General features: G+C 39.8%; 1 protein-coding gene across 1 annotated transcript in view; it reads left to right on the top strand.

Annotated features, from left to right (window-relative positions):
• Positions 1 to 16,284, top strand: part of ccdc85al (coiled-coil domain containing 85A, like) — a 26,832-nt gene extending 10,548 nt beyond the window's left edge. The window contains exons 3-4 of the mRNA XM_077523974.1: positions 10,517 to 10,574; positions 15,770 to 16,284. Coding sequence (XP_077380100.1) covers positions 10,517 to 10,574; positions 15,770 to 15,788 — 77 coding nt within the window. The 3' untranslated portion in view covers positions 15,789 to 16,284. The remainder of the gene's footprint in view (positions 1 to 10,516; positions 10,575 to 15,769) is intronic.

Below are 16,284 nucleotides of genomic sequence, written 5' to 3'. Positions count from 1 at the left end.
AATAAATCTCACAAAGTATTTACTTTAATGTACAGCTTTCTTCATATGTCTTGCTAAAGAATAAATGTTAGATCATATTGGACACACATATTACACACACATTCCGATCTTATTCACTAAGGTACCTTTACACTAATACGAACAGTATATAACATTAAAGGGACACTTTACTTATTGATCCATTTTTAGCAGCAAAAAGTTGCTACTTTTTCAATAATTAATTTGGTGACGTGATTATTTTTTTTATGTACATTTAATAACTTTTAAACCGATGTTAAAATGAATCGAACGCCGGCATGTTTGTTACACGTGACTAAATAACCCGGATGTTTACGTCAGTGTGTAAACGCTACACGATGGAAGCGCTATGCAACGCAGCCGTGCATCTAGCGTCAAACCCGGAAGGATTAAACCTTATCGCTTCGAGCCAACACGACAAAATAACCCTACCGAAGGAAAGTCTGCCTTGGATGTGAAAGTTGTGGCGCCAGATGGTCTTTTCGGGCACAAAATAAACTTTAATGAACGAGTGAATCAGGCGGTGGGTGAGTGGTGCTCGTGCGGGAGCTGCAGGAATGGACAATCCGCTAATGAATGTGTGCTGTCTGGAAATAAAAGAAATCGAGGATCGGTTCCTTGCGGACAATCTCAACTGCATCCTGGAACATCAGACATTCAACATGGCAATACTAAATAGACATTCTCAGGATAGCTTTGGTTGCGATGAAAGATGTGAAGAAGAAAAGACTTGGAGGAGCCAATATCCAACAGGTAAAGTGACACACAGCACGAGCAATGCAAAACGTGTGGAACTGACAAACTATTTCAGGAAAAAGAAAAAAATAGTAAAATTATATGTATCGTCGTTACAGCGCCCAACCTCCCCTAGCTGTTTTTTTTTCTTTTTTTGCATAGCGTCCCGATGATGTAAACGAAAGCTTGCAAGAAGGTTGTGTATTAACCGTGTTTATTTATAGACAAAATGAAGTAAGGAAATGCGAGACGCCGTTACCTAGGCTGGTTATCAATGGTTGGGATCCGAACAAAATTAATAGAAATGCAAATGAAACTGGAATGCACCACAGGAAGAACAGCGGGACAGAACACAAATGTAGTACGTCGCACATGCCGATGATAATGACACTAATCCACATTCAATAAATTTTTTGTTAAAATAAGATTATGAACATGGTCAATTTGTGAACTATAAACAACTTACGAGCTAATAAAACATAACGTCCGCGCCTGCTTGTCCTTGCCGGGAGGTCGACAGCACTTAGCAAGCCATTTTCTACGCAAATAGTCTTTTTTTGGGGGGGGATAACATACCAGTGTGCTCCTCGCGGGTTTTTCCTTGACGACACCTTGCAAAATTTTTCAATACAGTAAGGCATAAGTGACGTTTGTGTCTTCCTCGTCGTTCTGTCTGCGTGAACTACTGTTCGCCAAGCGAGTATACACACTTGTTACGTCACCACTTGAGGGCGTTCCAACACGGAAGTACTTCTATGTTGAAAAAAGTTAAATAAATCAATATTGGGGTGTATTCTTCAGCTCTTATGCATGTTTCGTAGCTAAACTAACTATTTACTGCCAATCAAGCCATACATGTAAAATTAAAGGTGCCTTCCTTTAAAATGCTTTGAACATGTTGTGGAATATGAATATAATAAGAGTAAATATGGTCGCAAGAGAACGGATTGTCTTAAAATGTGGGTATGTTTGCATGCTTCCATAAAAACACAAAGGCAAAAGAACTGCACGGTGCACAGGCAAAACATACACAGCGTTCTCAGGCTTGATCAGCCAAGGGGGCTCCAATTATCCATCTCTACTTCAGTGAGCTTCATGTCTCTCTGCAGTCTACATTTTCCTCACAGTGAGACAACACAAAAAACAAAACACTGTGAGAACAGGGTAATGTTCTTTTAATTTTCTGGGACATATATTTTTCATCAACTTACTGAATACTAGAACATGTAAAAACAAAACATCTAATTAATCTCATTTAATCTTTATTGCCCATGTTACCATTTCCTGAATATCATTCGTGAGAGTTTCTGATATCAGAGCGGTCTGATTGGGCACTTAGTAAGAGTTGTGAATTTCAATGATATGATATTAATGCACACTAATGCGGCCTATTCGCCGTAGTGAGAAGTGAAGCCAGCGGCGGCCATTTTGTGTTGCTCCTCGCAAAGTGTAACTGCACTTATTTCTCTATGGCGCTTGAGCATTACTTTCTATCAGTAGGGCGAACATGTCAAGTTTGTAACATGCGGTTGTACCAGTAGGCCTGGGAGAAGCGCTACATGCACATTTCATCATGATTATAAAATGTCTCTTATACGGTATATCTATAAATAATACACAATATGCTTCCATAATTGTAACAGGGAATTATGTTCAAATGCATTTAAATTGTGAATACAATCAAATCAACATCTGATTCTCTCAGACATTAACAGCTACGTATTGTAACAGTGACTTTAACATTAACTCATTCACTCCCAAAAACGTATTTATACATTTTTTTAGGTTTTTGTTTGCTAGAGTTTATGTAATGAAGGCTTTGATGCAGTTTCTGACCTAAAGTGGTCGCTTAAAGCGATGGTAGTTATTACAAGAAGAAAAAAAATCGGCTAGCAGGTGGCAGAGTAGTATAAGAGATCAACCAGGTCCATGTTGCAACAAGCTCTTTTTCCCAGTATTTTCAACAGGTTTGTTAATAATGATGAAACTTAGCTAATTCTAATGCTAATTACTACAAAACGTAAAAACAGATAAAAAAAAAAAATGCCGTATGTTTTTGGGTTTTTTTTTCCCCTGATGAAAGAAGAGACACATTTTTCTTTTGGTAGATTCCATGTTTTTATAGCAATAGAACATGAAAATGTCTGGGAGTGAATGAGTTAATGAATAGCTTGCATGGTTTCACTTTGGGGCGGCACGGAAACTAAATAACTTTCTTCATTCGTAAATATTTGACATAACTCCATGTAAGACAATGTATGTGACAGTATACCGCTATCTCTGCCTGAAATCATAGCTACTGAACTGTATGAAATACTTATTAAATAAGATGAAAACAATAAATGAAGCAAAATTGTGAGAAGGCAAGTTTGCTACAGGTCAAAATGAGTTTTGAGGACCAAAATAAAAAAACAATTTATCACTATCCGCCATTTTGGTTGTTTACTTTCGCCTCAAGCACTTTCAGGTTGGAACTGAAAAAAGCCAGCTGGGCTTCTCAGCCCATTCTACTTCTGACAATCCTCGAATGCAGCATAAGGATGCTAAGCTAAGTAGCTCTTCTACCGGCCAGGCATTACACCTGACTGACTGACTGACTTCTAGCTTAACGGAAGGTCACTGATCTATCCCACATCTCCATGGGCTTTCCTGTCCGGCCTGCCTGAATAATTTATGTGGCACTTTTTCAGAGATCTGAGAAGAGCGGTCATGTGAAATTACCTTGCATTGATCCTGTAAATTGAGAGAAGAGCAGCGAGGACGGGTGACTGATAAAAGAGGATTGAGAGATGAGCGGCACCGAGGAGACCTGCTTCATGTGTTTACTTCCTTGATGTAGACATCAATAACAACTTGATTACCCAGTTTGACAAATGCTTCTCATACATCAGTCATCAAGTCATTCGTCACCCTTTAAGTCAACTCATTTTATTTACTTTCAACAATATATTGGGTTTAAATCTCCTCCCAAATTGTTTTTGAATGTCTTCAATTAGGTTGGGGTATATGCCAATATACTATATTGTAGATAAATGATCCTTGACTACAAAGTAGACAATGACTCCTTCAGTGAGACATCATCACCTTCCAAATTAATCCCATGTATCTTTTTGTAGAGGAATTTATATGGCTATCCTGAGAGGGAGCTTAAGGTCCATATTATTCTGGGGTAATCATGTTATCTATACACTTGGGCTCTGGCCGACACTGAAACCCTTTCCCTTGACTCATCTGTCACATCCCATTAAATCTCATTTTGTCATTGACACCCTGCCCATAACTAAATCTACTAAAACTCTCCAAGGGTGTTTAAAATAATAATAATAATAAAATAAAAAAATCGCTTTGTAACTGTCCTTGATAAGGCACAATGTTGGAAGATAAAGGACACGGGTCATTATAAACTGAATTTTGGTTGAAAGGGATTCTAAACGTGTTGATAGTATCAAAAGTCACAAGTATCTGTCACAAGATAGCAATTTTCAATCTTGTGATGTGTGACTGGTGACAGCAACATCAATTTTTTTCAATTTTAAAGAAAAGCACACCACATTCACATTGATTGTTTGAGTCCTGTGCTGCTCATCACCTGCTGCTGCGACCCGGTGACAACACACGCTGCGGCAAGCAAACTCTTAGTGTGATCAACACCCCCAGCTGTGTACTTTTGATCTTGAGGCCTATCAGAACCATAACAGAGTTTGTAAAAGTAGCACACATCAGCAATATAGGAACTCTCTCACCCAAACTCTCTTGTTGTATTTTCTAAAGACCCGACAAATGAAAATACTGAAAATGTGCAAAAAACTGAGAACACCGTAGAACTGAATTATTTAACTATAGCGTTAAACAGTTTTTCCTTATTTCAGGTTTACGGATTTTTTGGATGTGGCTAAAAGTGTGCCCAGTTAAGCACTCGGGCGTCCGGCATGAATGACCCTTCCCCTACTATATAAGAACTTGAGCTGCCCAGTCAGGTCGAGTGCCAGTAGTTGGAAGACTGGCATGTGTCCCACCAGGGCTGGACTGGCCATCTGGCATATAGGGCAGATGCCCGGTGGGCCGGCATCTTTTGGGGTTGATTCGTTGTTATTGAATTATTTTCCTCCCCTATACCCCAAGAGACCGGCCAACAATTTAGAGTGAGCAGCCCATTAATCAATTTAAGTGCCAGAGCTACGTGGTAGTCAGAGGTTCTCAGGAATCGGGCTGGGCCGGGCCATTGGGCCTATGTCAAAATGCCAGTGTCCATTTTTTGTGCCAGTCCTGTGTCCCACTACCCCCAGTGTGAACACAGCTTCGCGGCTAATGGAAGCGGGTCCTCTCATTCGCTTTAAAATCAGTGCGTGAGTGTGCGTGCGTGGATGATGTAACGTTGGCCAAGGTGATTATGCACACAACCACCACCCCACAACCCCGATAACAAGAAGGGTGATTTTAAAAATATAGTAAAGATGATACCAATAATAATCTGTTCAATGAATTAATTTCTACAATGATGCAGAGGGTTTGTTGCACACTTTTGTCATATTTATGAATGAAATACAAATGGCTTCCTCCCCCCATATATCTGTGGAGCTCAGAATCTGCATTTCAATCATATTCAACAAAATCGCATTATACCACCTGCGCTACAACTTGGACCTCCTTCCAGCGGCTTAAAATTTAGTCTACTTTTCAGCTGCCAAATTGTCAGATGTGATGGGGGCAGGTGAAAGAAAACATAATAGAAAATGTCCTCCGTCTGCCGGAACGGCCAGCATGGCGCAGTGTGGTCTGCCAAATTGCCAAAAACACTAGAGAAGGCTTTCACCCACACAGAAATCAAGATGTGGGAGTTTTTACACCTGAACACACATAAGAGACTACGTTTACATGCAGTCAATAGCCCATTTCAAAATCAGAATATTGGCAATACAGTATTCAGGTTTTTAAAGGGCATGTAAACACGGGTACGAAAAAATAAATAAATACAAAAATAATGCTCATATTTGTTTGTTTCTTTTTTATTTTTAACCTGACTCAGGGTCAGCGTCAAGTCTGCTTGTTAAATATATGCAGACCTTGCCGCCATTTTGAACCAGGAGTCCCCGATGATCTCTTCCATTCACTTGTAGTTGTATTGCAGTAACAGCAACAACAACAAACTTGACCATTACATTAATATTCTTTTGTTTTTCTTTGTTGAACTGTGGGGAATTGATTGAAGCATAAGTAAAAACGTTGACAACAAATGTCAAAATTGATTTATAGGCTAATCATCTATTTTGGGTTCATATTTTAATATCCAACTCCAGAGGAGTCATGATTGCCTCACCAGTCATGAACCTCATCCCCCGTGCACATGCACTGTCTACAAAAATAGAGCCCTTCGTCTTGACCAATTTCCATAAAGTCATGATGAGATGGGCTAAAATCTAATTACATTTTGGCATGATTCTGACTGAAGGTGCAGATTTGACCAATACATTATCTTGTCACTTCCTAACGAGCACAAGCACAAATCATTTCCTATTTTATTAAAAACCTTTTGTTACCAGTATGATCTATGACGTGATTACTTCATTTTTGTTTTGTTTTTGTTTTATCGACGGGCATCCTTCCTGTAACATGTCTTTCACTGAACTTTTTTTTTTGTCCAACACTACATTAGCATAGAAATTAACACTGCAAATGTACTTATTTGAAAATTTTGCAACAGTGATTTACTCATTTATTTTTAAATGTACCACCTGCTTTGAGCATGCAAATCTGGAACATGTATATTTCTTAATCTTTTATGTAATGATTCCATAACTCAAATAGGGAAAAATACAAGCATTGATGTCTACCATCATTCATAAGCTTCAGTCATTCATAGTAAATGCACTGATGTCATTGTTGGGATTGCCTTATTGATCCACAGGCCACATAGTTCTACTCGACAATATGCATCATACTAAAACAGACCACACCCATTTTATTTAAAATAGATTTTGCCTGCATTTGAGCCTGTGCTTGGATGAAGCGTGTTGATCTATGCTCACACTTTTCTAACCAGCTTTGGATTTATTGCATCAATGTAGCCCGTAGGCAGTATTGTGACCCATTTTGGGCTTTTTGATGGTTCTGACCAAGCCATTTCAAAATAAGATACTGCCCATGGGTTTTAAACATATATTTTTGGTCTTATTATGTCTGTCTGTACTTATTTTTTAAGTTGTTACTTTGAACAATGGTGCGTAATGTACGCCAAAACCACATTGTCTAGTCCTAAAATCACCCCTCATTTATGCTCACTGAACTCCAAATGCAAATACCCGTAAGTCCCTGACCTTATAAAGGAGTTGAAATATCTATCGGTGCAGTCTTGCGGTATTTCTCCGCCCCCTGCGAAGATAAACAGATGGGTGGAAAGGTGCAGACAGCAGTACTGAAGGTGGCTTGAGGAATCTTTAGCAAACTATGCGGTCACAAGAGTGCTATGAATCTTTAATGGGAGATGTTAGTGAACCAAGGAAAGGAAGTGTGCTGAAAACATGATTAAAGACTCACAGGGAGGAAACCATTGTAGGTCAGCGGGAGAGCGAGCGAGCGAGAGTCTAACATATATTTTTCTGAAGGGCAACCCATGGCAAAGAGGAAATTTTATTTATTTTTTTAAGCTTGGGCTTAATGGCCCAAGGTGAGACCAGTGATAATTTTGAAGTGATACATATTACTTAATGTATGAAATAGGCAACTAAAGGAATAATTTAGGAACCTACAATATACGCTATGACATTTTTTAAAATTCAGACAGTAGTGGAATTATTAAATACACATTCAGTGTATCACTTGCTTGTACACACGACAATATTCCTATTCTGAAAGTACATGTTTGTTCAGCAACATAATTTAGTTTCCAATGAAATATCAGTGATTTAAAAAAAAAAAAAAAGGAAGCCATTTAATCATTAATTCTGTAGCTCATACGCTCACTGAAATTGTAATATATTGAACCTTTGCAACATTGCCAATTATAGTATATTACAACTGCTGTATTTTGTGATCATTGTGGTCGGTACAAAAGAAATTCAACTTAACTAAATGCAGAGACTGCTCGTTATCACCGCTCTGCATATTTTTGGTACTGTAAACAACCTTATTACACTGTATAAAATGACACAATAAGGCTACAGTATTTTCACACTGCGGGGTGTGATGCCCAATTCATATTTGTTGTTAAAATCGAATCTTTTTATGCCATTGTCCACATTACACAAACAAATGTGACTTATAATGTCTCTTCTAAGGTGACATGCGTGAACATATAGAACATCACATGACGCAGTGTGTTTACGGAAGTAAATGTGGTCCGTCGTGTAGGTCTAATTCCTGTCACATTTATGGCAATTTCAAGGATTTTGTCCTTGACATTACCGATCCGGCCGATCATTCCCCTGCCCATATATCAGTTCTTAAGCATCATCCTTTCACCACTGACTATTTTCCTCTTCTTCGTCTGCCATTGCTTTTCACGCCAGTTAGCTTTGTTAAACAGTTGTGATGTTTGTTGCCTTTTGATGCCGTTTATGTCGGATGAGTGCGACCTGAGTCTTCAGACTGTAGTTTCATGGACTGTGAATGTTATTCATTACTATTATACATGCGGGCTTAATAAAGCCCAATTCACACTGACTGCGGAAAGGACGCGGTGCGTTTTCCGTACGGCCTCCGCAAGGACTGCAATTCACACCGCGTGTGTTGCGTATCCGGAAATCTTCTCTCGACAGACCACAAGATCACGTGGGGTTCACGCTGGAGAGTTGAGTTCACCCAAAAACGACCGTGTATATAGACTCCCATTTGTAAACAATAGCCACGCTTGCCTGTTGTCACAACGATATGCTTTTTGGGCATGATTTCTGGGACTTCTACCATGGGTAAGTATGTTTTGTGTTCAAATAGTGTTATTTTGTTATGTTTAATTTATTCTGAGCTCATTTTTTGTCTTAAATCTCCGACTCAAGTCATGCTAGCATGTTAGCTAACTACCCTTCCAAAAAAACGAGTTTGCAAACGGTTTTATTTTGAAATATACCGGATTTACCTTGATGCCCGACTTCCTGTCCGGCTGATGTAATTTCTTCAGCTTCATGAAAATCTGCAAGCGGCGTCCGTAAAAAAAATAATAACGCTTGCGGAAACCTTCCGCATCGCCGCAGTTGTTCCACACCGCAGATGCACCGCACCGCAGCTGGTGTGAATTGACATGTAGACTTGAATGCGTTCTATTCTTGCGGCGTCCGTACAGAGAATACACCGTGTCCGTTCCGCAGCCAGTGTGAATTGGGCTTTAATAATAATAATAATAATAAGAAGAAGAATAAGAATAAAAAAACACATTATTTAGTATATACTATAGGACCTATACGCAGTACCTTGAGGTTGAATAAAATAGAATCAATGGTTTATGGCACACAGTACAACTCACTTCACTTCACATGCTGTAGTTAAAAGGACAACATTTAAAATCATTCACTCTAATTATAAAGAATACCAGCAAATTAGGGGATGGTATTATTAAGTACAGAGAGAGATACAGAGAAAAAAATGCTTTTTATGGTTGAATTTGCGGGGGCGGTGACTTGGCGTTGTATGTACACCACATGCGTATTTTTCACAGGATTTTATGATATCTTATTCATATCCACATACAAAAGAGGCTTGGGTCAGATTTAGAAAAAATAGAATTGTACTGTTTACATTGACATGAAAAAAAAAAAAAGAAAACGAGTAGTTGATCAATTCCAGTCTGTAGTAATGCTGCCCAGCAAAAGCATTGGATCTTGCGCCGTACGTGTTTGTGTGCCCGTAAAGAAGTCTTCCGTGGTGTCTTGCGGCTCTCAAATAATGACTGATTAGTGGTTATGTGCCGGTTCTGAAAGTGCATAACCACACCAACACAATACTACACGATATCGGTAAAATGATCAAATATGAATTGCCAAGTGAGGGCGGACACAGTAAATAATGTGCCAAGCTTATATTAGCTGCACCCAATGACTTATTTTTATTGCAATTTCTTTAGCCCATTTCCTGCATAGAGTGCAGCCAAGTACATTCCAGACTTCCTGTTCCACATGGATACATTATTACTAACAGGATATCGGATTGCAACTTCAAACTCAGATGGTATTCGTGTGCGTGCATGTACATGCTCATCGATTTTTGAGGATGCACTTCGGTATTTGCTCCCTGAAATGATGGTATGACTTAACTGGGAATCCCATACTGCAACCTTAAGTCTTTTAACTGTCATTTTAGCATTTCAGTTTGTGCACACAATAAATAATATCTGATGTGTTGGTAAACAGAATTAGTTGCTTTGAATCATCTCCCAGTTTGAGCTGACATGAAAGCGTATCATTTGTTGGTGTCATAACAGCAAATAAAGCTATTCCCCAAAATGATGCACCAGTTGGTTCAATCAGGTTACATGCTGTAATTGTATTTGTCATGTTCTATAACACACCACATCAAAAGTATATAAGTATATCCCTTTACACATTGTGCAGTCCTCTGATGAAAACTAGTGGCACGACATCTTTGTTTTATTTATGAGGCATTTTGCTTTGTGTGGCACTCCAAGCACACGTCATATCTAAATCATTAGATTCATGAGGCGCTAATCCCATGTCAAAGCAACATTCATAAACCATTTTTTTTTTCTTCTGTCACTTCTCCCCCCCCCCGCCCCTGGTTCCGTTCGCTGTCTCCTTTCCCCTTTCTATTGTCGCAGCTTTGATATCAGCCGGCTGCTGCACTAACAACTGCAGAAATGTCAAGCTATGGGACAGGTAAGAACTTTCCTCTTTGTTCCCTTCTTTAAAATGTCCTTCGCATTAATCAGAGAAGAGCAAGAATGGCAAATGAAGGTCACTGTCTGTTCTTTTCCACAAGGGTCCATAATCCTGTAATTAGGTGTCATTATGCAGCCTTCTTTCAGCTGCTTTCTTCAAAACTATTGAACTTACAAGACTGGCACTACTTTGTATTAAAACTGACTTTGTCAACTAGAAGTGGATTAAATGTCACATTATTTTTTGATTTTTTTTTTCTCGTTAATCATGATGTGATCTCTTATAATCTTTATGATTGTGTGGTTAAGTTAATGAAGTTTGTTGTGGGAATGCTGAAGCGTTCCCAAATATGTTATTTTTATTCTCCACACTTTTTTGCCGCCTAACAACTCTCACATAATACATCCAATTTACACTGTTCAAATTTCAACTAGCTTCAGAAAGTCAGGCTTTTCGGGGTATTGTCTGATTCCACATTACTTACAGTATTTGCACAATTTAATGTTAAATATCAACTTTTCCACATTCATTTTCAATGGGACAGACAGTGAACAGTATCACTTTCCACGCCCACTTCCATACATATAACTTATCATCATTACCAGGTGTCTGATACTGCTCGGTGGCACAGATGGTAAAGTGTATTGCCCAGTAACCAGGAGGTCATAATTTCGTAATTTATCTCTCCATTTACTTCATAAGCATCCCACATGCATTCAAATCTTAGCATTCAGCTTCCAGCATTCTCGTACAATTTCTCCAGAAATTGCACTTAGTCTAGTTTACTACAATAGTGTGTTAACAAGGAATAATCACACCAGGGGACACAATTTGAAGTGACCCTATATGTAATATTCTACATTTTCAATCAGACCCCAGTTAGATGGTTGTGTTAATATTTAACACAACAAGACAATATATAGCCTCCCTCAAAGGCTTAAAGGCCCCTCCTATTTCAGGAAAGCAACCATGCATGACCATATGTAATTACAGATATGTTTCACAGATTCTTTTCCTCTCACTTTACATATTTGAACAAGCACATGATCATGCTTCCTTTGCATGCTGAAAAAATATCAGGTACTCAGGTGTGGAAAAGAATAACGATGATTTGTGAACTCACAAAACCATCAACAGTCAAGCTGAAAGTTGTGCAGGTAGGAGCAGGAGGATCAGACTGACAAAAATAAATAGCATTTTTTTTTTGTCATGCTATATATGTCATTTGTTTCTCTTGATTTCTGTTTTTCCATGTATTTTTACTAACCTATCATTTATCAATCCTCTCATAGGGCAAGTCTTATAGCATTGCTTATAGCATTGCCTAAAATAATATTACTCATGTCACCAATATGCTTCCAGAAAAATCACAAAAGTACTTTTTCCATCTTATCTTTATGAATAAGAAGATGATTGGTTTAAAAAAATATAGCCATGAAATCATTTCACGTTGTTGCCTTTGCCTCCGACTCCTGGTGTTGTGCATTCTGCTCTTCTGATACAGTGCCAGGGGCTTCCTCAAATATTTGAGCCACCACGATTGCGATTTCAACAGATATCATTTGAAATCAGTTGTAACATTTCTTATAAATGACAATGGCCTGGCGTTTACACCACAACATTCAGGGACATATTCACTAAAGGTTTGTGTCGCCTTTGCATGGTAACTGATAAAAATGGAGCAACCCGGGAGCGCCTAATTCACTAAACACGCGCAGATGGGGAAATCCGTCACTAAGGGGCATATTCACTAAGAATGCGCTGCGTCGGGTAATAGCGTGAAATATTGCACCACAACTGCACATGCAGTCTGCGCCCAGTTACCCACCTATTCACTAAGGATATTGCTCTAATCATATACCGGTGCAAACACACCCACAAAACTGACAGCTTGGAGCAAATTTGCACCTGATTTACCACACATGGCAATGGATTTGCGCCAACAACATGGTTATTATAGTAACAGTTGCGAGAAAGATGACATTATCAGAAAGCGAGGTTGGACCGAGAGTAAGCGTTTAGAGCGCCATTAAGCTGTACAGAGCAGAGAGGACGACAACGACGTCATTCATTCATAAAGTACTAATTATTGTTGCGATCGTATTTTGGGGTTGGGGGGGCTTGTTTTTTTTTGGGGGGGGGGGTATGGGTGGGTGGGGGGTTGGGTGTTGGTGGTCGGGGTGTGTTCGGGGGTTTGGGGGCCGGAGGTGGCGGGGCCTGGGTCGTCTCGGGTGGCGGGTTTGGGTGGGGTGCGGGGGGTCGTGGGGGGATGGAGGCTGGGGACCGGTGGGGCGCTGTGGGGGCCCGCTGGGCCTCGTTCTGCGGCCTTGGGTGGTCCTTATGCATGCCAGATCCATCGCACCAGCATCTACTGAAACTCAAACAGAATTTGCCTCTCCCTCCCACAGCCCCTTGAATCAGTGGGTGCTGGTGTCTGTGGATCTCACTTTGCTTTATCTATCCTTCCCTCCTTCCTCTCTTTAGTTTTTCCTCTGGTCACTTGAGATCTCAATTTATTGGAAGTTTGAGGTTTCTGGGGTTGGCATAAGACTCTGGTTTTGTAACCACGCAGGAGGGGTTTGGTTGGTGCTGGATTTCACTTTGATGGATTGGATGTACTGGCTTCTATGGCTCTCACTCTGCCTCATCGATCCTTCCATCCTTCCTCTCTTTAGTTTTTCCTCTGGTCTCTTGAGATCTCGCTAATTTGTTGGAATTTAGAGGCTTCCGGGGTTGGTGTAAGACTTTGATTTTGTAACCATGGGGAAGGCAGGAAGTGTTTGGTCGGTGCTGGATTTCACTTTGATTTATCTTTCTTTTCTCTTTATTTTTTCTGACCTTTTCTCTGGTCTCCTGACCATTTGAACCTCACGACTCTGGCAAGATTCTGAAGTACCTGGTTAAGGCGAAGGGTAATGGGATATTTATAAGGTTTTATGTGAATTAATGAGTATAAATTTATACGTATTTGCACGCACGCGCACGCGCACGCACGCACGCAAACGCACACGCAAACGCACGCAAACGCACGCACACATACACACAAAAAAAAAAAAAAAAAAAAAGAGCAATGATGATAAGACGTTGAATCGGTAAGACTACCGAATGAACAATTCTGAGCTCTTTTTTAAAAAGAAAAAAAAAAAAAGGAAATAGTTCCCCCTCTTTCTCTCTTTCTCTCCTCTCTGCTTGATCAGCCGCACATGTTGTGCGGCAAATGGCATGCACTGCCGGAGATCGAGGTGCGTCAGGTTAATACATGCTTTCCAAAAACGTTATTTGCGTCACGCAAACGAGGTGTTGCTATTTGCGCTGGCGTTAGTGAATTAGGCACTGTATATCAATGAGTCTCATTTGCATTGAGGTGGGCATATTTTCCGTCAAATGTATGCAAATTACCTATAATTACATACGCGCAAATAACACCGGCGCACCGTGACACAATCTGTTCGGCAGAGCACTTAGTGACGGATTTCCCCATCTGCGCGTGTTTAGTGAATTAGATGCTCCCAGATTGCTTCATTTTTGCCGGTTAGCGCGGTGCAAAGGCGACGCAAACCTTTAGTGAATAGGCCCCTCAGTGCGCTGCCAACCAGATTTCGCCATTGTGCGCTGGTGCTATTTTATAAATATGCCCACCCTAATGCAAATGAGACTCATTGATATACAGCGTCTAATTCACTAACGCCAGCGCAAATAGCCGCACCGCGTTTGCGTGACGCAAATAACGTTCATGGAAAGCATGTATTAACCTGACGTAACCTCAATCCCGGGATCATGACAGCAGTGCATGCGGCACGGTGCGCCTCCTTTTCTGGCTGATCACCCAGAGAGAGAGAGAGAGAGAGAGAGAGAGAGAGCGAGGGAAATTTTCTATGTTGGTTTAGGACACATATCATAACCCGGGCTGATCGGCAATGGCGGGCAGGCATTTTACGATAATTTTTACGTGCCAGATACATACTGTACACCCACGCCAACCTCTGAGAATATATTTTTAAAAAACAGTCGCACCAATAATTTGTACTTTATGAATGAATGACGTCGTCGTCGTCCTCTCTGCTCTGTACAGTTTAATGGTGCTATAAACGCTTACTCTCGGTCCAACCTCGCTTTCTGATAATGTCATCTTTCGCGCAACTGTTTCTATAACAACCATGTTCTTGGCGCAAATCCATTGCCATGTGTGGTAAATCAGGTGCAAATTTGCTCCCAGCTGTCAGAATTTGTGGGGTTGTCTGCGCTGGAATATGTAGGTGGGTAACTGGGTGCAGACTGCGGATGCAGTTGTGGTGCAATATTTCGCGCTATTAGCGGATGCAGTGCATTCTTAGTGAATAGACCCCTCAGTGTTTACTCAATAATATACCATGCAAGTGATGTATTTCATACAGTAGCTCTAGTTGAAAATAACTTGGATATTGCTATGAGGAGTTTAGCAATGCACTGTAATGCATTATTTTTTTTTTAAATTTAGACCCTATTGTATTTTTGACAACTTGCTTCTGAGTAGCTAGTAAATGGCGAAAGAATATCTACATATATCTGTACTTTTGTATTAAAATATTAGGTTTCACAAAAGTACTGTGCAGTCCACACTTCTCTAGCTTGTTTAACTCTTTGAAGCCATTATTTCTAAAAATAAATAAATACATAAATAATTAAAAGAAAAAAAGAACCTCTGAGCGCCAGCCAATTTCGAGCATTCTGACTGATCTTTCAAGGAGAATATTTCACAATAACACAGAATACTGTTTCACGAGGATGAGAAAGTACCAAATGAAAGATTTGACTCTCTCCTTTCATCACAAAAAACAAGTTTGTTTCTACCTTATTCCATTTTTATCAGCAGCACGTGTTGGTTTCATCAAAATCACCTATTTTTTTGGGCCAAAGATTGCTGAAAATAAGCTTTTTGTGAAAAGCTATATATGACCGGCTCTGGCAAAAGAGTCCTCTTGGGTCAAAAAATAAAACGGAGCTATTCATATATTCTAATTCTACACTTAAAAAGGACATACAAAATAAAATAAATAAATAAATAAATAAATAAATAAATAATCTTACATTTTTGGGGTGCTGGGATTCAATTGACCAAAAAATGGGATAGGAATGCCCATATCTAATATCTTTCCTTTCATTCTGAGTCAAATAATACATCTTTCTTTCATTCTTCTTCAATGATTGTTCAGCTTTGATGCCTCATCTTGACCTCACTGTCGTCAGCCCGGCTCCTCGGAAGAAAACGGATCACAGCGGTAGAGCCTTCTTGCGTCCATGGTCTTGATGAGAGCTGCAAAGATTCTGTGGCACCGTGGTCCAAGGCACCAGATGGTCTGCTGTCCATCCATGGCCTCATTCATGTCTACAGCGCCCGAAAACAACCTGCCTTCATGTTTTCATCTCTACTACTCTATTGAGCACTTTGGGGAGGGTCTGATTTATGCGTTTATAAAACTATGCTGCAGATGAAATGATTAGAATGGAGATCTCTCCCTGCCAATTGTGATGAGAGAATTCAGAGAGATGGATGCATGCTGGGAGATTTGAATGACTTTGCTGTATTATTTTTAATGTGTAATGAATGAGTATTTAGGAGGAAATTGTACAAAACGTTTAACTCTATATGATCAAAATGCAACAACTGTGCCTGCGCAGCCTCCGTGTGGTTGAGTAAACAACGCAGTGACATGTTAAAAAAAAAAAA

The sequence above is a fragment of the Festucalex cinctus genome, chromosome 6 (assembly GCF_051991245.1).
Source record: "Festucalex cinctus isolate MCC-2025b chromosome 6, RoL_Fcin_1.0, whole genome shotgun sequence".
Lineage (NCBI taxonomy): Eukaryota > Metazoa > Chordata > Actinopteri > Syngnathiformes > Syngnathidae > Festucalex > Festucalex cinctus.
This window is presented reverse-complemented; position numbering and strand designations above follow the sequence as displayed.